The sequence below is a fragment of the Callospermophilus lateralis genome, chromosome 7 (genome assembly GCF_048772815.1).
Source record: "Callospermophilus lateralis isolate mCalLat2 chromosome 7, mCalLat2.hap1, whole genome shotgun sequence".
Taxonomy (NCBI): Eukaryota; Metazoa; Chordata; class Mammalia; order Rodentia; family Sciuridae; genus Callospermophilus; species Callospermophilus lateralis.
The window spans coordinates 6546591-6570479 of record NC_135311.1 but is presented as its reverse complement, the minus strand read 5'-3'; the positions used below and the strand labels follow the sequence as shown (position 1 = coordinate 6570479).

Below are 23889 nucleotides of genomic sequence, written 5' to 3'. Positions count from 1 at the left end.
GGAGGGCGGGGGCTGCCCCGCTTGAGGAGAGGGGGAGGCCGGGGGGCCGAGGGGGCCGGAGGCCGGGACGAGTGCAATATTGGCGGGGGAAGTAACAACACTGCACCGCGTCCCGTCCCTCCCGCCCGCCCGGGGCCCGGGATCCCACTCCCTACAGCCTGAAGCCAGCCGGGCTCAAGGACTGGGGTGCACTCTGGGGAGTTGGGTTCACCTTAGAAGCAGGCCAAAGACTTGGCGCCTCTAAGGGTGAAGGGGATGGTAAAGGGGAGGGGTAAAGGGAGAAGGGGAGACTGCGGTGCCCTGGAACGCCGCTTTCCGACGCCCGGGCGTTGCGCGCGCTTGCTCTTTAAATACTCAGACTGAGCGGCGCGGAGCTGTCACCATGGTGACGCGTGTCCCAGCAACCGAACTGAATGGCTGTTGCCAGGCAACTCCAGAGTTGAGGTTTGGGGCCGCCCACCTAGATATTCCTACTTTCTCAAACGGGCTGGTGGGGGGCCTTCCCCGCCTCCAGCCGGCTTGCGAGCGCGCGGACGTACCGCGCCCAGCGCCGCCCACGGGCTACGGCGCGGCACAAAGCGGAGCCTTGGAGGCCGAGCCGCGGGCGCGGGAGCGGTGGTGCCCGGCTCCTGCCTGGGCTTTCCTCCAGTCTCGCGCCAGGCAGGAATGTTCTTAAAGTACTGGTTTCCAGTCTGTGTTGTCGGGGCTAAGAGTTGTTTTCCCCATCCCCTCGACACTCTGCCTCTTTGGCCTAGGCCACCAGCGGGAACCCCGGACCCAGCCGACACCCTGAGACCACGTGCCGCACTGGCCCCAAATACCTCCCTTCCCCGCAGACATTTCCGGCCTTCAAAGTACCTTTCGATTCTCCCAAATGATGCACCCTCACGTACAGTTTTGCTCTCCCCACGCACGCGCACCTGCACCACTCTGCTCCCCGGAGGACAGTTGTATTCCTGAATTCCATTCTGTCGCTCCACCTACTCGGCCTCCTAAATCCGCGACTACCCTCACGGAACCTGTCCTACTCCCCCCTCCCACATTCCGATGTCCTCTCCCAGAGACCTCGACGCCCCTTCTATAAGCCTCAGGACCCCACCCACTCAGAATCATTTCCTCCAGACACCACCCCCAAGCGTCTGAGTCCCCCACCTACTGCCCCCGACCCCACGGTTGTGTGTGGCGGCCCCCCCCCCCCCCCCCGCTTTTCTTCCAAGGCATTGATCCTTCCCGCCAGGGCCCAGCTTCCCCAGGACCTCACTGCCCCCATTCAGTCAACGTCGCCCACCCTCCTCTCCCCTGGATCGGGGCCCCTCCGGACGCCAGGGTCTGCCACTAGAGGGCAGGAGCTCCCAGCAGCAGCTCGAGGTGGAGGCTGGAAAGGAAGAACCCTAGGGTTCGGCAGAGCCCAGGTTTCGACCTTCTTTAAGTGGAAATTTCCCCCCGCCCCCTTCTCGGGAGAAAGCCGAGGAGGGAACCCAGGCTGCTGGAAAGCCCGGCCGGCCGGGGCGGGGACTGTGGGTTTCAGGGTAGAACCGTGTGTGGAACGGGACAGGGAGCGGTTAGAAGGGTGGGGCTATTCCGGGAAGTGGAGGGGGGCAGGGAGGGAGTCCAAAACTAGCACCTAGTTCACTCGTTATTAAGCACTCTTATTTCTTCTCAGCACGCAGAGTGGGGCTTCAAAGGACCCGGGAGGGGAGGGAAGTAGAGTGGCGGACCTCGGGGTAGGCCTCCTGGCCTTGCTGTCGGGGCCTTCACTAGGCCCCCCTTCTCTGCTCCCTTTCCTCACCTTAGCTGTTGTGCTGGGGCTAAAAGTAGAAGCGGGGGAGGGGGGTCACGCTCCCTAACCCCTCCCCCACACCCACCTCCTGGAGTCAGGGAGTGGTTGGTAAAAGGGGGAGGCCAGTGAAGAACAAACAGGTTGTCAGAAGTTGAGTGATTGGAGCCCATGTACCCTACTCAGGAATGGTTGGGGAGGAGGAGGAAAAGGCAGGAGGTAAGGAAGGGGGAAGGGGGGCGGAGTTTTGTCACCTGTCACCTGCTCCGGCTGTGCCTAGGGCGGAAGGGGGGGACTGGTATAAAGCAGCAGGCGCCAGTGCCGCTCCAACTCACTGCAGTGCGGCTGGAGTCTGCTCTGCCCCCTCCCCACCAGTTCAACACCACCATGACACCTGGCATCCAGTCCCCCTTCTTCCTGCTGCTGCTTCTCCCAGTGCTTCCAGGTGAGGGGCCTAAGGTTTGGAGGGGGCTGCCCTGCTCATGTGGTATTCCTGGACTTTCTGTGGGTTTTATTTCCGGGCAGATGGCACCATGAGAGTCAGAAATTGCAGACAGGTGTGGACAGGTTGGTACCAGAATGAAGGAGAGAGACTCAGGACAGGTTGAAAAGAGGCAGCCCCCAGGAGAGGGGGGTGCAGGGGAAGAGAATGTCCTGAAGAGAAGTCTAGGAGGGAAGGGAGTCGGGAAGGGTAAGTCTTAGGAGTGAAGAAATGGACCAGCCAGGAGCAGAGGTGTATGGGAAGAGTGGGAGAGGCTGCCAGCAGGGTAGGAGGAGGGGGGCAGACCCAGGGGCCGACCAATCCCCAGACCTCCTGATATTACTTCTCCTGTTAACAAAGGTTATATTTTCCCCTTGCTCTGATTTGCCCTCCAACCCAGTAGTTCTTACAATTTCTGGCTCCAATTAGGTCAGAAAGTAACCCAGTGTCCAACTGTGTTGAGAGAAGTACTGTGAGAATGACCAAAAGTTTACTCCCCACCTCAGCTCTGGTTCATGCTCTGCTGCCATTCCAGGACAGTACAGCGTTACCTTAGCTCAAGTCTCCAACACTGCCCTAAACTCGGCCAATTCTGTGATCACTACAACTCCAAGCAGCAGGTCTCCATCAGGCTCTGCCACCACCCCAGCCCACCATGGTACCTCTTCTGGAACCACTGAGGCTCCAAGTGGCTCAGCTTCCACCCCAGCCCACCATAGCCACTCATCTGGGACCACTGGGGCTCCAAGCGGCTCAGCCTCCACCCCAGTCCACCATGGCTCCTCATCTGGAACCACTGGGGCTCCAAGCAGCTCAGCCTCCACCCCAGTCCACCATGGCTCCTCATCTGGGACCACTGGGGTTCCAAGCGGCTCAGCCTCCACCCCAGTCCACCATGGCTCCTCATCTGGGACCACTGGGGTTCCAAGCGGCTCAGCCTCCACCCCAGTCCACCATGGCTCCTCATCTGGAACCACTGGGGCTCCAAGCGGCTCAGCCTCCACCCCAGCCCACCATAGCCACTCATCTGGGACCACTGGGGCTCCAAGCGGCTCAGCCTCCACCCCAGTCCACCATGGCTCCTCATCTGGGACCACTGGGGTTCCAAGCGGCTCAGCCTCCACCCCAGTCCACCATGGCTCCTCATCTGGGACCACTGGGGTTCCAAGTGGCTCAGCCTCCACCCCAGTCCACCATGGCTCCTCATCTGGGACCACTGGGGTTCCAAGCGGCTCAGCCTCCACCCCAGTCCACCATGGCTCCTCATCTGGGACCACTGGGGCTCCAAGCGGCTCAGCCTCCACCCCAGTCCACCATGGCTCCTCATCTGGGACCACTGGGGCTCCAAGCAACTCAGCCTCCACCCCAGTCCACCATGGCTCCTCATCTGGGACCACTGGGGCTCCAAGCGGCTCAGCCTCCACCCCAGTCCACCATGGCTCCTCATCTGGGACCACTGGGGCTCCAAGCGGCTCAGCCTCCACCCCAGCCCACCATAGCCACTCATCTGGGACCACTGGGGCTCCAAGCGGCTCAGCCTCCACCCCAGCCCACCATAGCCACTCATCTGGGACCACTGGGGCTCCAAGCGGCTCAGCCTCCACCCCAGCCCACCATAGCCACTCATCTGGGACCACTGGGGCTCCAAGCGGCTCAGCCTCCACCCCAGTCCACCATAGCTCCTCATCTGGGACCACTGGGGCTCCAAGCGGCTCAGCCTCCACCCCAGTCCACCATGGCTCCTCATCTGGGACCACTGGGGCTCCAAGCGGCTCAGCCTCCACCCCAGCCCACCATAGCCACTCATCTGGGACCACTGGGGCTCCAAGCGGCTCAGCCTCCACCCCAGCCCACAATGACACTTCAGCCCCAACTGCGGGGACTTCATCAGCCTCAGCTGCCACTTCAGTACACAGTGGCACTTCTACTATGGCTATTACAACCCTACTTGACAAGGGTACTAAATCCTCAGTTTCCAGCCAGCCGTCTGACATTTCCACCACCGCTGCCAACATGAGCAACAGTACTGTTGCCAGTAGCAATAGCCATAGCACGGTGCCTCCCTCCACCTCCTCCAATCATAGTTCTCCTTCCCAGGTGTATGTTAGGGTCTCTTTCTTCTCCCTGTCTTTTTACATTTCAAACCTCAAGTTTAATTCTTCCCTGGAAAACCCTAGAACCAACTACTATCAAGAACTGCAGAGGAACATTTCTGAATTGGTGGGTATCTGCTTTTCTTTTGCCATACTCCCGTGGGGCAGCTTTCAGAATTATTTAATCTTTTGCATTAAGCCTGAGTCCTTTTCCTCTCACCCAGGTTTTGCAGGTTTATAAACAAGACGGTTTTCTGGGCCTCTTTAATATCATGTTCAGGTACAGTTCTGGGTCAGACTGTTTGTGTGTGTGTTGGGGCTTGTTATAAATGTTGTGCGGGACCATTGTGTTTAAGGTTGGGGGAAAATAATGAGCCAAAAGCTGGGACCTTTGGCTGAATTGAGTATTTCCTATGACCAGACCAGGATCTGTGGTGGTAGAACTGATTCTCGTCTTCCGGGAGGGTACCACCAATGCCAAGGAAGTGATGTCACAGTTTTATCAGCTCAAAGAGGAAGGATCCAGTTATGACCTGAACATCTCAAAAATCAAGGGTGAGGCTACATCCCCAACTGGAGCCGAGCCCCATGAAGGGTCTCCTCTCCCTCCAGTTGTGCTCTTTCCTTCGTGCTAGCAGGAGGAGGGCTACCTCCTTTTGGAGACTTCCTTGACCACTGCTTTTCCTTTTAGCGAATGAGGTGCTGTTTCCTTCCTCTGCCCAGTCTGGGTCTGGGGTACCAGGCTGGGGCATTGCTCTGCTGGTGCTGGTCTGTGTTCTACTTGCGATGGCCATCTTATATCTCATTGCCTTGGTAAGTACTCAGTCTCTGGCCTTCACTGGAATCCCCTGGTAGACGGAACCCTGTGGTCCAGCATACATTCCTGTCTCCCCAGGCGGTGTGTCGGTGTCGCCAAAAGAACTATGGGCATCTGGATATCTTTCCATCCCGGGAAACCTACCATCCTATGAGTGAATACCCCACTTATCACACCCATGGGCGCTATATGCCCCCTGGAAGTACCAACCGTAGCCCCTATGAGGAGGTGAGGCTGGGCCCCCCCAAGCAGGGAATGGAGGCAGAGGCTCTGGCTGGGAGGTGTCCCAGGGAGGTATTTGGAAACCCAAAGAGCTTGTAAGAGTTGAGCCTTAAAGAGCCTGGCAAGATCGGTGGGGGTGCTCTGGGGCACAGGTCTGGGAAAGAGATCAAGGAAGCAAGGGGACCTCAAGAGGGAATAACCTCATTACCAACATTCCCAAAAGAGCATTCATTACCTGTCCACATTCACCACTGGCTGCATGGGCACCAGGGCAGTGCTCAGTAGGATGCCCAGAGGCAAAATGGGTGGGGCAGTGTGTCCAGGGGAGCTCTTCCTGCAGAGTCACAGGAGTACACCTGGGCCCCAGTTCACCTCCTCCTTGGAGTGGGGAGTAGATTGAGAAAGGCTGGGGGGTCTCCAGGGGAGAGGAAGAAATCTCACCAAATCAGGTGAGCAGAGCGGAGGGGTTCCTGGGAGCCTCAGGGAAACAAGGACACCCCCCCACCACCTACACACACACACACACACACACACACACACACACACACACACACACTGCCTTTCTGTGCAGGACCTAGTAAATAATTATAGCAGTCACCTAGGACTGGAAAGCCACTCAAGTGGGGGAGGAGATGAGTTTCCTTTTCCTGCCTCCCTTTCTCTCCTTCTGGGGATCGCCTTCTCCCAGTTTTATGTGCTCGTGTGCACACACCCCCCCACTTGGGCTGGAGGAGCAGAAAATGGAGAGAGAAGGGGGCAAGGGGCAGGCCAGGGGGCTGAGCAGAGCCGGGGGAGGGAGTGGAAGGGAGCAGTGAGAGGAGCGGGCTGTTTACAGTCACCTGGCTGCTGGTGGGGCTGCAGGTGCTGTCTCCAAGTTAACCCCTTGAGAGCTGATCCAGTCCCTGGGCTGACTACCCCAGACTGGGGAGCCATCCAGAGGTCCCAAGAGATAGCTTTTGCCCCTCACCCTGGATCTCTTTTCCCTCCATCCAGGTGTCTGCAGGCAATGGCGGAGGCAGCCTCTCTTACACGAACCCAGCAGTGGCAGCCACTTCTGCCAACTTGTAGGGACAGGTCACCTGCTCAGTGCTCAGCTGCCAGAAGTGCCTCAGGTTCTTCATTCCCAGAGTCCCCCCTCTCCCAATCTGGGCTGATGAGCTGGGAATTCGGGTGGGCTGCTCACAGCCTCCCTCAGAGGCTCTACCAAGCCCCCTAACCCATCTTAGCCTGGTGAAGCCCAGCTGTGCCCTGGGGGATATGCCTGGGACAGTGGGGCCGTGGTAGCTCTCAGGAGGATTGACCTAGAAATTCTGGCAATGGAGGTGAGAACCCAAACAGGACTGAATAAAATGTGGCCTCTCGTCGTGCCAACTTGTGATCTTTCAATCTGCAACTGGTGGATAGGAGGGTCCATTAGAATGTGTCAGTGAGGAACCCTGGAAGGGACTTTGGGGAGGTTGGAGGTGGAAAGGAGGTAAGGAGCAGGGTTTGAGAAGCCGATGTGGGGAAAGAGGGGATACTGGGGCACAGGGTGACCTGCTGGAGAACTCAAGAGTCACCTCTCCTCCATTCCTGGTGGCACAGGAGGAAGAAGGAAATGAAACCTCCTAGGCCTGCTCCGGTGGGCCAGGATGACTCGGCTCCGTCAGCACGTGGCTCAGCCAGTGGATGGCTGTCCCCTCTCCTCCAGCCTGGGTTTCACTGGGCTGGCCACCCTTCTCTCCTGCTGGCACTGTGCCCCCAGGCAGCTCTATTCTTAGCTGCCTGGGTGTGAAGCAAATCCTTGGGCAGTGATAACAGCAGCCGAGTCAACACCACTGTGATAAGTGGGGGCTGGGTCAGATCCGGCAGCTGGCGCCAGACCCTGCCCCCACCCTGGCCCCTCAAAGCCACACCCACTGCTAACCCTAGGGTGGGATCCCAGGCACCCTGGGAATGGGGAAGTGGATTCTGGTTCTGTGACCCTTTTAGGCCCAGGCACGATGCCCGGGCCCTGAACCACATTCCCCTGGGGCCCAGTGTGGCTGTCCAGGTGCCCGGTCTAGGACCTGACACAGCAGCCAGGGTGCTGTGCCTCCTGGCAACTATGGTAAGCTGGGGCCTGGGCCTAGTACAGGTGTGGCAGGAGGCTGGGAGTACCTGGCTTGGGTACTTCCTTCCCTCAAGCACCCTACCCTGACCAATAGCAAAGCACCTTGGAACCCTTCCACCCCCATACACTGCACAGAAACCAAGAGGAATGGTCACGCTCAGGGAAGGCAGAAATGTGCCTGGCGTCACAGTTTATTGTTATAAACCATGAAAGTTACAGCTGTTGCTTGGCACAGGTCTAGAGTGCCCACTGCAGGGAGGCAGCAGCAAGCACAGACGCCTTGCCTGGCCCAACCCAGCAGGAACATCCAGCCTCAGCCGGGTCCCCAAGGGAGACTTGGCACGTTGGCATGGGTACGGGACAGGTAAAGCATGCAAGCGGGAAAAGAGGGAGGTAAGGGGCATGCGGCTGGGGGGTAGGGGAGACCCAAATAAAGCAGGATGATAGGGTCCCGTCCCCACTCGGGAGACCAAAAGCCTGTCTGCCCCAAGGCTGTATGTAGTTCAGCATCAACGGGGCAGGGAGTTTGGCAAGGCGAAGGGCAGAGCTGGGGATCATGCCCAGTATTCCAGGCGCCCTCCCTCCCAGTCAGCCTTGGCACAAGACAGCGGTGAGGAAGGGGCTCTCTCCATGATTTGGGTAAGATGCCAAGGGCAGGGCAAGGGGCGGAGGCTTGGTGGGCATAGGGTCTGGGGCTAACCAACAGGCAATGGAGAGAATGGGGGGCATCCAGAGAGGTGAGCTGAGGAGAGTCCCTTGGTCAAGAGAAAGCCCTGGGAAGACACAGAAGGTAAGGGGCAGGACCACATGTCAGGAAGAGTTGGGGGAGATGTCGCTGGGGAAACAGCCCAGTGTGGGAGGCTCGGGAAGCCAGGGCCCAGTGAGACTCCAGGTCGACAGAGCCGTCGGAAAGGGTCAGTCTAGCTTGGCGAAGCCTCCAATGGTGACTTTCCTCTCCGGCTTGGTGCCCACAGGCTCCTGCAGCTGTACCGCACCACCCCCTATGAAGCAGAAGGCAGGGCACACGGGCCCTGAGCAGTCCAGGGGGCACTCGAGGAGCCCCCGGAAGGACACAGCATCCAGGAAAGAGACCCGACCCCGCTCATAGTCCAAGCAGATACCCAGGCGGGGTGGCAGGGGCACTGTGCAGCTGGCAGCCGGGCCATCCCTCCCTGTCAGCCCTGCATTTGAACTTGCTCCAGACCCCAGCAGGATCTTGCCCATGCCGATGGTTAGGAAAGCAAAGGGTGGTAACGCCTCCACGGTGGCATCCTCTGCACCGCTGTCATGCCCACTGTCCGGGTCATACCTGCGGAAGGGGGAGTTGGGTAGGAGGATGTTGGGGGTGGAATAAGGGAGCCAGGCACAGGAGACCAGGAGGATGAGATGTTGGGAGGATGGAATGCTGGGAGTGAGAGGTGGAACAAATTGACTTTGGATCGAAGAGACAGGGTTCAGAGTATAGGGTTGGGGGCTTGGTTTGGTGGGAAAGGGTTATCGAAAGGAAAGCACATTGATGAGAGACGTTGGAGAAAAGGGAAGGTAAGTATTTGCACAGCACACTAAAGAAATGTGGTAGCTGGATATAGTCGCACATGCCTGTAATCCCAGTGACTCTGGAGGCTGAGGCAGGAGGATTACAAATTTGAGGCCAGCCTCAGCAACTTAACAAGACTCCCTATTTCAAATTTTTAAAAAGTGAAAAAGAGCTGGGTGCAATGGTGCATGCCTGTAATCCCAGGGGCTCAGGAGGCTGAAGCAGGAGAATTGAAAGTTCAAAACCAACCGCAGTAACTTAGCAAGGCCCTCAGCAACTTAGAGATACCCTGTCTCAAATTTAAAAATAAAAAGGGCTGGGTAAAGCATCCCTGGATTCAATCCCCTGATACCGAATAAAGAAAATAAGAAATAAAAAGAGGGCTGGGTGTACAGCTCAGAGATAGAGTGCCCCTGAGTTAAATCCCTAGTACTCCCCACACCAAATGTGGTGCTTATCAAAATAGAAAGATGTTGAGAAAAATGGTGTTCAGGAAATCATGCTGGTACTTGGGATTAACCCAGGGTGCTTTTACCACTAAGCTATATCTCCAGTCCTTTTTTGTTTTTCATTTTGAGACAGGGTCTTGCTAAATTGCTTAAGGTCTTGCTAAATTGCTGAGGTTGGCCATGAATTTGTGATTCTCCTGATTTAGCCTCTCGAGTCACTGGGATTAGAGGCAAGTCGCTGGGATTACAGGCATGTGCTACTGTGCCTGGCTGGGGAGAGGGTTTTGAGAGTTAGAAAGGATGACGGGTTAGTGATTAAGATGGGGGAAGGTATGGCTGGGTGCAGTGGTGCATGCCTGTAATCCCAGTGGCTTGGGAGACTGAGACAAGAGGATCATGAGTTCAAATCCAACCTCAGCAAGTTAGCAAGGCCCTAAGCAGCTTAATGAGAACCCTGTCTCAAAATAAAACATTAAAAGGGCTGGGGATGTGGCTCAGTGGTTAAGCGCCCCTGAGTTCAATCCCTGGTATCAAAAAAAAAAAAAAAAAAACAAAAACAAAAGATGGGGGAGGGAAAGGGCTTGTAGAAATGAGATGTTTAAGGAAAGAATTGAGAAAAGATGGGGGTGAAGGAAGTTCTGGAGGGAACAAGTTTCATGGAGAAAATAGGGCGCTAGAAAGGACATGAGGATGTGGAGATGTGGGGTACTGGTCTTGAGTGACAGACAGAAGCAAGAGATAATAGCTTCCCCTTCCCTCATCCCCTTCCCCAGCCACACACCCTGAAAACCAGTCCTCAAAGACCCTTGTGCTGAACCCACAGCCTCCCAGCCTGGCTCCTCTGTTCCTGCTGCTTCCTTCCCAACCCCATCACGGCAATTCTGAGTGCTGCACTTGCTACCTCTGCCCTGTCCCTGGCTCCCACCCAGGGTCCCCATTCCCTCCAGAGGGGCCTGACCTGGGGCTGATCACATCCGGGGCGCCCTGGAAGCTTTCCTGAAGCTTGCTCTCCAGCCCGACGCCCACCTTGACCAGGTAGGAGGCAGGGTCTACGGCACAGGCCCAGTAGCTGCGGCCCTGGGTCACAGCTACATCGCCCAGGACCACATCCACACTCAGGTGACAGCCAGTCAGCAGCCGCTCAGCAGCCAGCAGCAGGGGCAGCCCGGGGACGCTCCGCACTGCTCGCTGGTCCTTGCTGATAGCCAGCCGCTCTCGGCTCGCACCCCAGCGGCCATCGAGGAAGAAGTGCAGAACTGGAACAGGGAGGAGGGTTGAGACAGAAGGAAGAATTCAGGAACAAACGCTGGCACTGGGGACAGTGAGGTGTGAGCACAAGACACTGGGCGATTTCAGAACAGGGAACAACCTCTCAGGGTGTTCAGTTACCAGGAAAAGGTAGGGGAACGCAGGAGAACGGACCTGGGGAACTGAAATGAGGCTCCTAAGAGAAAAAGAAAGGGACATTCCGAGTGGACACGGACTCCAGGAAGTTTCACTGGTGACTAGTGAACAAGAACCAGAGCCCCAGACCTGACCGACTCACAAGGCCTCCTCCAACCTCCTCCCCGTGGTAGGCCCTCGGGACAGTCGGGGGCTCACACCTGCCCTATATCCAACCCTCCCTCTCTGCCTTTGCTCTGGAGGTAAGTGTGCGCTATCATGCCCAGGTCTCAGCATGCAAACTGTTTTCTAGAGTCACTTTCCTGACATTTAATGAACTATGAGCCAGAAACTGTGCTGTCTTCATCTGTGTCGTCTCAGAACAGTCAAATTCTCACACAACTGCATGAAGCATCATTATTGTTGTTATTATTCTGTGGGGGACTGGGATTGAACCCAGGATATCACTGAACTATAGCCTCAGCTCTTGTATATCCTTTTTTTTTTTTTTTTTCTTTTCTCCATTTTGAGACAGGATCTTGCTAAGTTGACCAGGCTGACCTCAAATTTATGATCCTCCTCCTCAGCCTCTCAAATTGCTGCAATTATAGACACGCACTATCATGCCTGGCAGTATTATTGTCCCCTGTAGAACAGGACTCTGAAGTTCAGAGAGGGTGAAAAACTTGTTGAAAGGCCCACAGCAAGAGTTAGATCTGGGATTAGAATACAAGCAGTCTAGCTCCAGAGTATGAATGTACACGACCAACAGTATTAAACCATCCCTCTAAGCTGCCTTTAATCTCAGTTTATGAGGCAGGAGGATCACAAGTTTGAGGCCAGCCTGGACAACTTAGCAAGACCCTGTCGAACCCAGCAGCCTGCGCATGCCAGGCGAGCGCACTACCGCTTGAGCCACATCCCCAGTCCCTCATTATATATATTTATTTATTAGTTGTAGCTGGGCCCAATATCTTTATTTTGTTTATTTTTATGTGGTGCTGAGGACTGAACCCAGCGTCTCACGCATGCTAGGCGAGTGCTTTACCACAGAGCCATAACCCCAGCCCTTCAAATTAAAAAAAAAAAAAAAAGAATTAAAAGGACTGGGAGCTGGGGATATAGCTCAGTTGGTAGAGTGCCTGCTTAGCATGCACAAGGCCCTGGGTTCAATCCCCAGCACCACAAAAAAATAATAAATAAAAAATAAAAAAAAAAGGACTGGGAATGTTGCTCAGTGGTAAAATGTCCCTGGGTTCCATTCCCAGTACCCCAACCCCCATAAAAAAAAAATCACACTGCCTCTACAGTGTCACCTGGAACCAGTGGAGGACCCAAGCCTGGCATCCCCATGCCCCCTGCCCAGATGTCTGTGTCTGCCACTCCGTGCCGCCCACCTGTCACTTACCAGGTGCTGGGGGCGTGTGCAGGTGTACGTCTTCGCTGTACTCGCCGTACCCGGCTTTGTTGCAGCCCCGGACACGCAGCACGTACACAGAGCCTGTGTCGGGGTTCTCAAGGAGAGCACTGGTGCCCCTCACCTCCTCCCGCCGCTGCCAGCGGGCGGGGCCCGGCTGGGCAGGCACATCAGTGCGACGGAACTCGACCGTGTAGTGCCAGGCAGGTGGTGAGTGGGGGGGCAGCCGCCAGCACAGGAAGATCTGATCATAGGCAAAGGTGCGCTGGGTGTCAATGACGGGTGCCTCGGGCACTGTGGGAAGAGACAGCGGGGGTCAGTCAGGGCCTGATCACTGGCCTGGCATGAAGGGCAGGGCAGGCAGGAAAGGGGAAAGCAGCGGGAGCCGGGGGGGTGAGTGTGGGTGAGGGAACGGAGGAGAGAGCCCATCTGGGCACTGGGCACGGGTGGACAGGTCAGGGCCCAAGGAAGAAGAGGTGGGAGGGCACTGGGCAGGAGTCAGGAGGCCTGGACTACAGGTGAGCCAGTCTCCCTTCCTGAGCCTCAGCTTCCTCCGGGGACACTTAAGGGTGTCAGACCAGATAAGCTCCGGGGCCTCCTTTGGGCTTAGACAGTCTCTGAATTAAGAGGAGCCCCAGGGGGCAGACAAAGGCCACTTGGGAACCCAGGCAAGAGGGCCCTGAGTGGCAGAGAGGGGAAGCAGGATTGGGGCGGAGGTGCCAGCGTCGGCAAGACAGAAACAGGAGGTGACAGAGGGAAAGCAAGCTAGCCAGCAGGGCAGGGTGTGGGGGTCAAGGGGAAGAGAACAGGGGTCCCAGGACAAAAGATGAGAAGGGCCAGGGCCTAAAGAAGGCACAAAAGAGACCGCACTGGCCAAGTGGGAGGACCAGGAGGTCGGTAGAGCAGAAAGAAGAAAGCCCTGAGTGGGGGGCTGAGCTGCTTGGAGCACGGGAGGGGCCGGTTTGGGGGCCCGGCGGGGGGCAGGGCCCCCGGGGCAGGGCCGCTGACTTGCCTGGGGTGCTCCGGAGCAGAGTCCGCGGTGGCCACAGCCTACAAACAAAGAGAGGGAGAAGCAGCGCTGAGCGCGGTAGGACGGTGTGGCAGGTGGGCTGGGTGGGAGGCCGGGGAGCTCCCCGGTGGGCACTGCCCCCCGGGCCCGCTGCTGGGGAGGAGGGGAGGAAGGCTCTGGTTGGGCAAGGGCCTGGCCACCTCCTTACCTCGAAGAAAGCTGAGCTCTGTCAGCAGCTTCATCTCACGCCCCACATCCAGCTGGCAGTGGCGGAAGGAGGAGCTGGCAGCTGGTCGGAATGTCTGCAGGGCCTCAGTGGCTCTGGCAATTCTGGGATGGGGGCAGGAAGGGATCAGGCACTGCCGTCTGGGCAGCCACCCTTCCCCTGGATTTTGCCTTGCCTGCCCCTGAGAACCTTGGCCTCTGCTTCGGGTCTCTCCCTCACCCCTTGGAATACGCGGGCCTCAGTTTGGCCTAATGAAAACCCTCCAGGCGCCAGCTCTCCGCCTGGCGAGGACTCTAGACACTGTCTGAGAGGTCGCTACCCCCAAATGCCCCTGCCTCCCAGAAGCCTGGGCCCTGTGCCACGCCCCTCGGTACCTGTTGTGCAGCTGTTTGGCTGCTTGTACAAAGCAAGGCTGGTCTGTCTCCTTAAGCACTTCCTGGGCATAGCCCACCAGGCCTGAGCCGTCCAGCAGGCTCCGGTGCTCCTGGAGCTGGGTGCTGAGACGGGTCAGCCGCTCCTGCTGACATTCTTCAATGGCCTGAAGCAGCGATGCCCGCTTCTCCTCCAGCACAGCCCCCAGCCCCCGTACCAGCTGTGACACCTCCTCCTTCGCCTGCTGACCACTCACCTGCCCAGGGAGCAACACCCAAAGGAGGCATGACTTACTATCTTCCTGTGCCAGCCTCCTGGGACACCACAGCACCACTAGGATCACAGGGGATCTGGGGAATCCTACCCATGCAACTTAATAGGGCCAGACTCATGGTGGCTAAGGCCTGTACCCCCAAATGGGCTCAACTTTTTTTTTTTAGTACTGAGGATTGAACTCAGGGGCTCTCAACTGCTGAGTCACATCCCAAGCCCTATTTAGAGACAGGATCTCACTGAATTGCTTAGTGCCTTCTTTTGCTAAGGCTGACTTTGAACCTGTGATCCTCCTGCCTCAGCCTCCCCAGCAGCTGGGATTCCAGGCATGCACCACAGCACCCAGCATGGGGTTCAACTTTTGAAGGTTTGTGCTAACCTTTCTGGATGACCACATCATAACTATAGGGTAGAGAGAGATCTACTTCCTCCTTTTTTGTTGAACTCAATTGATACAGGGAAAAGGCATAAAGGTTGTATTTTGTTTTGTTTTATTTTTGGTACTGGGCACTTTACCACTGAGCTACAAACCCAGCCCTTTTTATTTTTTATCTTGAGACAGAGCCTTGCTAAGTTGCTTAGGGCCTTGCTAAGTTGCTGAGGATGGCTTTGAAATTGTGCTCCTCCTGCCTCAGCCTCCTGAGTTGCTGGGATTACAGGTGTGAGCCACCATGCTTGGCTAAAGCAAAAAAGTTTTTTTTTTTTTCCCCCTTTAATCTGGGATTAAACCCCAGGGCACTTAACCATTGATCCACATCCCCAGCACCCCCCTCCTTTTTTTAGTTATTATTATTTTATTTAGAGACAAGGTCTCATTGAGTTGCTTGGGGCCTCGCTTTTGCTGAGGCTGGCTTTGAATGAGAGATCCTTCTGCTTTAGCCTCCCGAGTTGCTGGGATTACCGGTGTGCATCACCATGCCAAGCCAGCATAAAAGTTTTATTAATTTAAATTTATTTTTGTGGTGCTGGGGGTTGAACCCAGAAGTACTCTACCACTGAGGTATGGTCGTTTTTATTTTGAGATAGGGTTTGATAAATTGCCAAAACTGGACTGGAACTTCCTCCTGCCTCAGCCTCCTTTGTAGCTGGGATTACAGGCACGTGCCACTGCACTGTGCCTGGAGAGTTTTATTAATTTTACATGTACTTGGGGATCTTTACATAACAGTGAACCCCAAAGAAATCACCTAAGCCTGATGCTCTTAAACTTTTATTTAAAAAAGAACATTTTCTTTTCTTTTTTATTTTGGGTACTGGGGATTGAACCTGGTTCCTTGCATATGCTATGCACATGTTCTACCACTGAGATTTACCCCCAGTCACAGACCAGTACACTTGTCAAGAATGACAGAACAAATAAATATCTGGATTGAGGTAGTAAATCCTACGGCTGTTGCTAAGAGATAAGTGGAGAAGTGGGGTGGAAGCTAGTGGAAGATAAGGGTTACTTCAAATAGTTTGTTTATTTAGGTTCACTGTAGCCCCAATTACTAGTCTGTGGCGATTGAGGCTATTTTCAGGTCTTGGCACATGAAGCACATTCCTTCCAAAAGAATATTTATGGCTGGTAATGTGTAGGGAAATACAGGCCAAATGGACCTTTCTTTTTCTTTTTTTTGTGGTACTGGGGATTGAACCCAGGAGCACACTACCATTGAGCTGCACCCCCAGTCCCCCCCCCCTTTTTTTTTTAATTTGAGAAAGGGCTTCACTAAATCGCTGAGATTGGGCTTGAACTTGGAATCCTCCTGCCTCAGCCTCCTGAGTTGCTGGGATTACAGGGATCAGCTACCACACCTGGCCCAAATGGCCCTTTCTGAAATTCAGTTCCTCAAACAATTTCACCTTGAAATAATCAATATACCAGTTTGAGATATTTTTCCTTAATTCCGTCATAATCCCAATCCCTTAAGGATTTATTCAAATAAGAGAGACCATGACCACACTAATGTCCACTTGGACCACACTAATTAACGTCTGCTGGCAGCTTCATGGCCTATCCCCCCCCCATGTCAGCTGATTCAGTCTAGCACAAGATCAGAGCCATAACCTCACTGAGCTCCAGGCAAGTGTGCCATCCTCAGTAGGAGAGTGAGGCCGAGGACATCTGGATTCTCATCCTCAGCAACAGCTTACCAACCTCACTAGAGTCAGTCCCAGGGACAGCCTTCCCTGGGACACTAGGGTTCCTGCCAACCAAGTTTAACCAGAACCATGTCATGCACAGACTTCCTGAGCTGGCAGAGAGGTGATGGGGGCATGCCCACCCACATTCCCCTCTCGTTCCCACTCCGGGTAGGGCCCAAGACCCACCCCCGTGCCCTGCCTCACCTCAGTGTGCCTGACGGTCTCCTCCAGCTCACAGATCTGGGTCTGTACTGTGTCCTGGTTTCCCAGGATGTATGTCAGGCTCTTTGTCAGCTTGTCCTGAGGGGGAAGAAGGAGGTGGGCATCATGTCTGGCTCAGCAGAAGCCAGCAGTTAGGAGGAGGTATGTGGGTGTGAGTTGGCACTGGGGTTGGGTGAGGAGGGGTCCTCACCTTGAGGGCCTGGTAAGCGCTGAGCACTGGTGTGATCTTGTGCCCGCTATGGGTGCGTCGCACCCGGCAGAGTTGGCATACCAGCCGTTGACATGTCTTGCAGTAGTGGGTCACCTCTTCCTTGTGGTCTGGGCACATCAGACCCTAGAAATACAAAGGGCAATGAGCTTGTCAGCCACGGGTGCTTGTAAAGGTTCTGGCCCATCACTAGAGCAGCTGGGCGCCCTCCCTCCGCTGGTCAGATGAGGGGAAGGATCAGTGGGTGGTGCTCCACAGTGCCATCTGGTGGTGCACACTGACATCACAGACCTTTCCTGCAGTCCAGGCAATGCCATTTCACCAGCATTGCTCCTCCTTTCACCTAGGGTTTGGGATGTGTGGTAATAATGATAATAATGGTGATAATTAATCTAAGGCTTGTGGTTCATAATTAACTTTGTCCATCTTGTTCACTGCTGTACCCCAACGCCTAGAAGAGCATCATGCTCATAGGTGCTCAATAAATATTTGTTCAGTGAGTGAACAAAATGTATAAACAGCACTTTGTACTGAACAATGATCATCTCCTGTGATCCTACTAACAACCCTGCCAGTGTGGATATTGTAAAGCACATATTCTCATCTCCATGCAGCAGATGAGCTGGAGGCCCAGAGATGTTGAGTGCTTTTTCACATGACTTTATTACAGAGAAAGGAACTTGGCAGTGGTAAGCCCCTGCCCACCTCATCTTGGAAGCCCACAATGCCAGGCACCCCATCCATTCAGCACCACCCTGTCCCTCCCTCCCCAGGCCCTGCAAGGGTTGGCTCACCTTGGGGCGGAAGGAGAGGGTGGGCAGGGTGGGCTCATGCTGGGCCTTCTGGGTGCCCCAGGGGTGGAAGAGCTTGAAGCACTCATTGCAGAAGGTGGCACGACACTCTGTGCAGCCCTTGGTGGCCTCTAGTGGTGGGGGCTTGCACAACTGGCACAGGATGGCGCCTCCTACGCTCACACTCTGGCGATACCGCTCCACCACACGCTCTAGGGTCAGGTTCCGGAAAAGCCCCGCCAGGCCCCGCTCCCCCAGCTCCACGTCACCCTGGCAGGTCGGGCATGGGAACATGATCACCTGGGGGTGCAAAGCACCTCTCTTCCGCCCGGGGTATGTCCCAAAGCCTGTAGATGGACCCGGAGGTAGAGGAGGTAAGTTACAGCTGACTGGGGGTGGGTGAAGTCTGTTCAATTTTTAAAAATTAGATTTTTATTGCGCCAGAGCTCTGTTCTCACTAGAGCTCAAATAAGCAATATCTACACCCCTGAAAATACAGACAGGCAGCCCTGACCAGTGATGAACCCCTTCCATCTTCCTGATGGATGGCTCTACATTCCCACCCCCATCCCACAGGCCCCAGCCCCACCTGATTTAAGCAGCCGGTCCAAGCGATCTGGCTTGGGGAGAGTTCTGCGGGAGAGGCGGGGGCTGCGGGTAGAAGGGGTGGAGGCAGGAGACGTGGGCTCCGAGATCGGGTCCCCACCATGGCCTATGTAGCCCTGCTGGCCCAACACCTCCCGAGCACAGGCCTGGCACACGTTGTGGGTACAGGGCAGCACCAGTGGCTGCTTGTACATCTCTTGACACACTGGGCACAGCAGTTCTTTCTCCATGTTCTTCATGCTTGTCTGTGGAGGGACCAGGAGGCTGGATCAGAGCTCGGATAGTTGGGCATATCTGAGCAGGCCCTCAGCTGCCTTTAGAGATCCCAGCAGTCTCAAGAAGAGGCAAGACAAGCTACCTATGGCTTTTGCCCAGGACCTGCCTTGGCCTGGTTCACGCTGCTTCCCAGCCCTCTCTGCCTTGCCTGTTTCCCTCCCGTACAGCTAAGACTCCACGGAGAAGGGATAGTTGGAACTCCTGCCTCCCCAGCTTCAACCCCCACAACCATCACTCGGGCTGCAGAGGCCCAGGGAGGCAGCCCAGCTCACCTGTCTCCATCCCTCCATCTCTGGGCCACCTGCCCTCCCCCCCCCCCCCGCATATATATCAAGGGTACCGCCCATTCTGCAGCTCGATGCGGACCCCCGCCCCCTTCTCTAGCACCCCCTCCACACGCGTGACTCCTCCCCCCAGCCAGGCACTGCTTGCTCTCCATCCTCCTGCCGCGGCTCAGGCCTGTGGCCACCCCAGCTTCCATCCTTCATCCTTCACTTCTCCATCTATCTTCTCTAGTCTCCCAAGACCAACCCCTTCCCCTTGGCCCCCTACCCTTTGGACTTTCAGCGCTTCCAGCAGCGCAACCAGGTCGGCCCTCAACCCCTTCCCCAAGCTGAGGATGGGGGGTCAAGCGCCCCGCCTATTCGCCCCCTCCCCACCGGAAGTATCCCTCCCCCTTTTGGTGGCGGGGGTCCTCAAGCTATGCCCCACCCCCCACGCCTCACCTTGGTCCCTCTCTTCGCAGCCATCCCGGCCAGGGGCGCAGCTGACACAAAGGAGGGAGGGACAGGGAGGGAGGGGGAAGGAAGTGGTGGGGGGGAGCAGGGTTGGCACCGCCCCTGGGAGAGCCGGGCACGGGTTGCCATGACAACCGCAGGCTCGGCGCAGCCCTGAGTGGGGTGCGATGGGGTGGGGTCTCAGGGAGGGGTTCAGATTGGGAAATGCACCCTGGAGCAGCTCCTTCATCATTCCCTACGTGTCCTCCGTTTTCTTGGAAAATATCCAAGCTCACACATGCCCCCTTCTCGTAGGTTAGTCCTTTCCCCCTGAAGCCCCAGTCCTGGTGCACTGCTGGCGGCTACCCCAGCCCACCCGCTGCGTCCGGGCAGCTCCTCGTTGCTTACATCCCAGCAAACGGGCGCCTCCACGGTGCTCACCTCCTGGCTGCCGGGATTACCCTCATATCTCCATCCCGGCCCTCCCAGTCGTTTCTGCCATCCCTTAGCCCCCTGCCAACACCCCAGCATCTCCCTGGATTCCCACCTGTTCCAGGTTCTGGCTTATCCCGGACCCCTCTATGCCCCCCTCCCTTCACCTCGACCCCACCTTAACTCACACTGATGCGAACCAGTGCATCCATGATGGAAGTGAACGTCTGCATATCCTCACCCTCAGCCATGGCCCTACCGTGCCCGCCCGCCCCCGGGTGCCTGATCCCGGCTGCGGCTGCGAACCCGGGGCTTAATGCAGGAGCCCGGTGGGGGTGTGGGGAGGGGTGGGGGTGAGGTGTCACTGCGCATGCTCCAGGGACCAGCCTTGAACGGCGCCCGTCGGGGTGGGGGGGGTGGGTGGGAAATAGTTCTCCCCACGTGGTTTTGGAAAGGCGTTCAGGGGGGTTGGGTAACGTGGAATGGTTTTTGCAGGTCTTATGTTAGAATTCTTCATTAGCTCTTCTTTTTCCTCAGAGTAAAGCCAGAGGCTAGTTTTAGAGGAAGATGAGCTCCAGGTTGGGAGCGCTTCGGTTTGGGTTGGGCAAGAACTCACAGGAGATGTTGAGGCAGTAAGCGTGGCAGTAGGTTTAGGAACATGTACTAGAGGTGACGTAAATGAAGGCAGAGAAGACACTGATGGGCTACAGGCCATGTACCCCATGACCTGAAGACGTAAGTGCAGCTTGTACTGAGAGGCGGCGGACCCACTGGGTACAGGGGAAGGCTGTGGACCAGGGCGGTGGCCGAGGATGCTCCTAGACGCATTATTTCCTCCTTGTCAGAAGAGGGCGCTGCCTGCCGGCGCCGAGAGGGAGAAAGAGGAAGAGGTGGGGTGAAGCCAGTCCGCCATGGGCGCTGACGCATGCGCACAACTAACCGCGCCCAGTTCGGCTCTCCTCTTTCTTGGCCGGAGGCTCGGATCCGACCCACTGCAGGGGCATGATGGGTAACAGGACCGACGGGATCCCCAGGCCTGGCTAGTGGGGGTCGGAGTTTGGGCGGGCCGGCTTTCCAAGTCCTTTCGGGTCAAAGCTGACGTGCGCCGGGTTCTAGGAGCGGGCCTTTCCACGGGACCGGAGGGGTCGGCCGTCCTGGGTTGAGGAGTTCCTGGGGCTCGCTGCGGGATGAGGGGGGCTGGGAGTGCGGCGGCAGCCCTGGGTGCTGGGAAGTAGTCGGCCTGCCGAGCTCCGGACCGACCCAAGGTGCCCGTGACTCCGGGAGGGGGGCGGAGCCTGACTCGGTCCCTTCCCTCATCCCTTCCAGTGGTGGGTACCGGCACCTCGCTGGCTCTGTCCTCTCTCTTGTCCCTGCTGCTCTTCGCAGGGATGCAGATGTACAGCCGCCAGCTGGCCTCCACCGAGTGGCTCACCATCCAGGGGGGGCTGCTGGGCTCCGGCCTTTTCGTCTTCTCTCTCACAGTATCCTGCCTGCGCTGGAAGGGGTGGAGCAAACGTTTAGGGGCTGGAAGGGTGGAGGGCCACGTAGACCTGTGCCCTTCCCTGGTCACCTCCCCGTTCTGCCCCTGTTGTATTCCCTTCTCCTTAACTCAACGCAGGCCTTCAATAATCTGGAGAATCTGGTCTTTGGCAAAGGATTCCAAGCAAAGATCTTCCCTGAGAGTAAGTGTCTGAGTCCTCTCCTCTCTGACCCTCCCCAGACCTGACACCGAATTTCTAAGTGCTTAGAAGGTAAAGATGGTTAAGAAGAAAGAAGTTCACTCAACTCTCTGAAGATACTTTTGGATTCAGCAGCTAGTTTAGCTCATGACATTGAATTCAGCTGGAAGAGAAGGTCTCTGGAAGCCAGGACCAGTTCCAGGGAAGGTTTCAGGTGCACAGACAAGTGTGGGCTGATGTTTGGCATTCATCCAGAAGAGGAAGCAGGACCAAGCTCAGAGGGGTTCTGATGTGAAATTGACCCCAAATTAGTGAGTTCTACTGAGGGAATTTGTGAGGAGCCTAAGTATTACAGCAAATTTTTATGGCAGAAGGGATAACTCTGAGATTATTTTCTGTTTGGAATAATCCTTACTTGTTCCTATAATTTAGAATTGATGATTTGATTACTTATGGGGAATTAAGTTCATAAAGCAAATTAGGCATTAAGGCCAGATCACCTAAGGAATGCCACATGTTCAGAAATTCACAGCAGATGCCACCTCACATGAAATCTCCATCTGATAAGATAGATCTGTCATTGTTGCCCTCATTTCTTGGACCCCCCCCTCTAGTTCTTGCTCTCTCCACCTAGCCCTGTTGCAGGCTTCCAGAGCTCCTTCCAAGTCCCAGGACTTCTCTCTGTTACATTTTGATCCCATGTGTACCATTTTCATTTATTTCTGAAAGGAACCATTGTGGGGGGCAAGATTCTTGTTCCTCTTTGGCTTCGCTGCCCTCCCTGGCTGGGCAGATGGGCCTGTTTGCCGTTGCTTTCTGCCCTCCCACCTTCTCTCTTGACCTATTCCAGATGTCTTAAGGTCCTTTCCTGCCCCAATAAACGACTATATCCAGACAATCAGTCTCCCAACTTGTGTCCAGGGAGCAAGTCCCTCAACTTCCATCACTAGTCAGCCAGCTTAATGAATTGATTCTCATTAGCTGGCACCTATTGGAAAGGCCTTAACCCCCTTCCTAATGGGACCAAGTCTTGATCTTCAGGCTGAAGCAAGTTAGGAAGTTAAGTGGGCTTGGGGCAGAGCTAGTGTTCTAAGCATTGTGAAGACCATTAGCAGTCCTCCTACTGTCATCATGCCACACCCTTCCAAGCAGATTTCCCAAGATTCAGGGGGCCTCTGATTTCTAGGCTTTGTGGACAAATGCCTGGTATTTCCATTGTGACTACCACCTGACTCTTTTTGTCCCTTCTTCTCTCCTTAGTCCTCCTCTGCCTCCTTTTGGCTCTCTTTGCATCTGGCCTCATCCACCGAGTCTGTGTCACCACCTGGTATGTGCCTGACGACTGGGTAAGGGGTATATCACCCTGGCTTCCCCCGCCCCATGTAGCTCTCCCTCTGTGTTCCCTCCTTTAGTTTTCCCGGTTTCCCAGTCCTGAACGTGGATTCTTTCCCTGAAGCTAGACTCTGCCCTGGCAGTAGGCTGGTAGCATGCCCAGTGATGCTGTGGTCTTTCTGTCTCTGCCCTGCTGTAGCTTCATCTTCTCCATGGTTGGTCTGTACTACATCAACAAAATCTCCTCTACTCTGTACCAGGCCACAGCTCCAGTCCTCACACCAGCCAAAGTCACTGGCAAGGGCAAGAAGAGAAACTAACCACAAATGTCTAATAAAGTTGATTCTTTGTAGCTCTGTGAGCTGTGCTATGTTGTGGGCCTCCTCTAACAATGCCTGCTGGGTATGTAAATGTTAAGACAGATAGGGGCCTACTCTTGAGACCTTGTGGATGGGGAAACTTTCCCCCCTTTTCTTTTTTGCAGTACTAAAATCAAACACAGAGTCTCATGCATGCAAGACAAGCACTCTAACACTGAGCTTCAGCTCAGGCCCTTTTAAAATTTTATTTTGAGACAGGATATCACTAAGTAACCCAGGCCAGCTTCAAGTTTGCGTTCCTTCTGCCTCAGCTGCCCGAGTAGCTGGGATTACAGGTGTGTGCCACTGCACTCAGCTTTAGCCTTCATTTTTGCCAAATATTGAGTGCTGTCAGCTTGGGCGCTTTGGTAGATACTGGAGTGGCTTTTACTTGTGAGAGTCTCATTGTGGAAAAGTGTATGAATGATCCACAATCGTGACCTTTGGTAAGAGCCGTGAGGCTCCAGTGAAGGAAGCCCTGTCTGTCAGAACTGGAATAGATTTTGGAACTGAAGAGTTAGAGAAAAGCCCTTCATGCCAGTGCTGTAGTGGGGTTTCCTGTGGGGCTTTGTTACTCCAGCTCTCCACCCCAAGCAACCTCTGATGGAATGAGGCCCGTGACTGCTCAGGTCCTGCCCTGCCTGCTCTGTCATGAGGAGTGAATCTGTGCAGAGTGCTAACCTTTAGGGTACTTGGGTGTCTCCTCTACTGGATGGTGTGGGCTTTAGGTGCACACCTGTCTTGATCAGCTTTGTATTTGCCACATGCCTGAAACTGGGCAGAAGATTGGTGAGTTGGTTAAATAAAAGAACTTACCCTTCCACCTTTCCAGAACAGAATTCTGCACATGTGAGGTACCTAAGTTAGGAAAGAAATCCCAGTGAAGATGAAGAAGGAAGTAAAGGATTCTGGTCAAGGATTAGAGGCCACCTTACCCTGCCCCACTCCCATTTGTGTGCTGAGCCCCAGAACCTTCTTTCCTTTTATGCCCTG

The 23889-nt window shown here is 55.5% G+C and overlaps 3 protein-coding genes across 6 annotated transcripts; 2 read left to right on the top strand and 1 right to left on the bottom strand.

Annotated features, from left to right (window-relative positions):
- Nucleotides 1-2164: 2164 nt before the first annotated feature.
- Nucleotides 2165-6610, top strand: Muc1 (mucin 1, cell surface associated). Its single transcript, XM_076861562.1, has 8 exons — nucleotides 2165-2222; nucleotides 2794-3009; nucleotides 3628-4478; nucleotides 4576-4631; nucleotides 4773-4906; nucleotides 5043-5164; nucleotides 5247-5396; nucleotides 6384-6610. Exons 1-8 carry the CDS (start codon nucleotides 2165-2167, stop codon nucleotides 6456-6458), a joined length of 1662 nt encoding a protein of 553 aa, XP_076717677.1. The 3' UTR covers nucleotides 6459-6610.
- A 1787-nt stretch (nucleotides 6611-8397) lies between these two features.
- Nucleotides 8398-19777, bottom strand: Trim46 (tripartite motif containing 46). Of its 4 annotated transcripts, none has more exons than XM_076861879.1 (10): nucleotides 19715-19777; nucleotides 18086-18347; nucleotides 17500-17843; nucleotides 16688-16831; nucleotides 16480-16575; nucleotides 13878-14131; nucleotides 13486-13607; nucleotides 12260-12562; nucleotides 10427-10724; nucleotides 8398-8791 (listed from the first exon to the last, which is right to left on the bottom strand). In XM_076861879.1, the coding sequence occupies exons 1-10, from the start codon at nucleotides 19775-19777 to the stop codon at nucleotides 8398-8400; spliced, it is 2280 nt and encodes a 759-aa protein (XP_076717994.1). The 4 variants fall into 4 exon arrangements, with proteins under 4 accessions (XP_076717994.1, XP_076717995.1, XP_076717996.1 ...); XM_076861880.1 differs by lacking the exon at nucleotides 19715-19777 and adding an exon at nucleotides 19104-19127; XM_076861881.1 differs by lacking the exon at nucleotides 10427-10724 and having other exon boundaries at nucleotides 8715-8791.
- Nucleotides 19778-20451: 674 nt separating this feature from the next.
- Nucleotides 20452-22889, top strand: Krtcap2 (keratinocyte associated protein 2). Its single transcript, XM_076861579.1, is given in 6 exon segments — nucleotides 20452-20487; nucleotides 20490-20535; nucleotides 20853-21007; nucleotides 21145-21208; nucleotides 22466-22532; nucleotides 22737-22889. Coding segments are annotated over 6 exon segments (489 nt in total). The 3' UTR covers nucleotides 22858-22889.
- Nucleotides 22890-23889: the final 1000 nt, after the last annotated feature.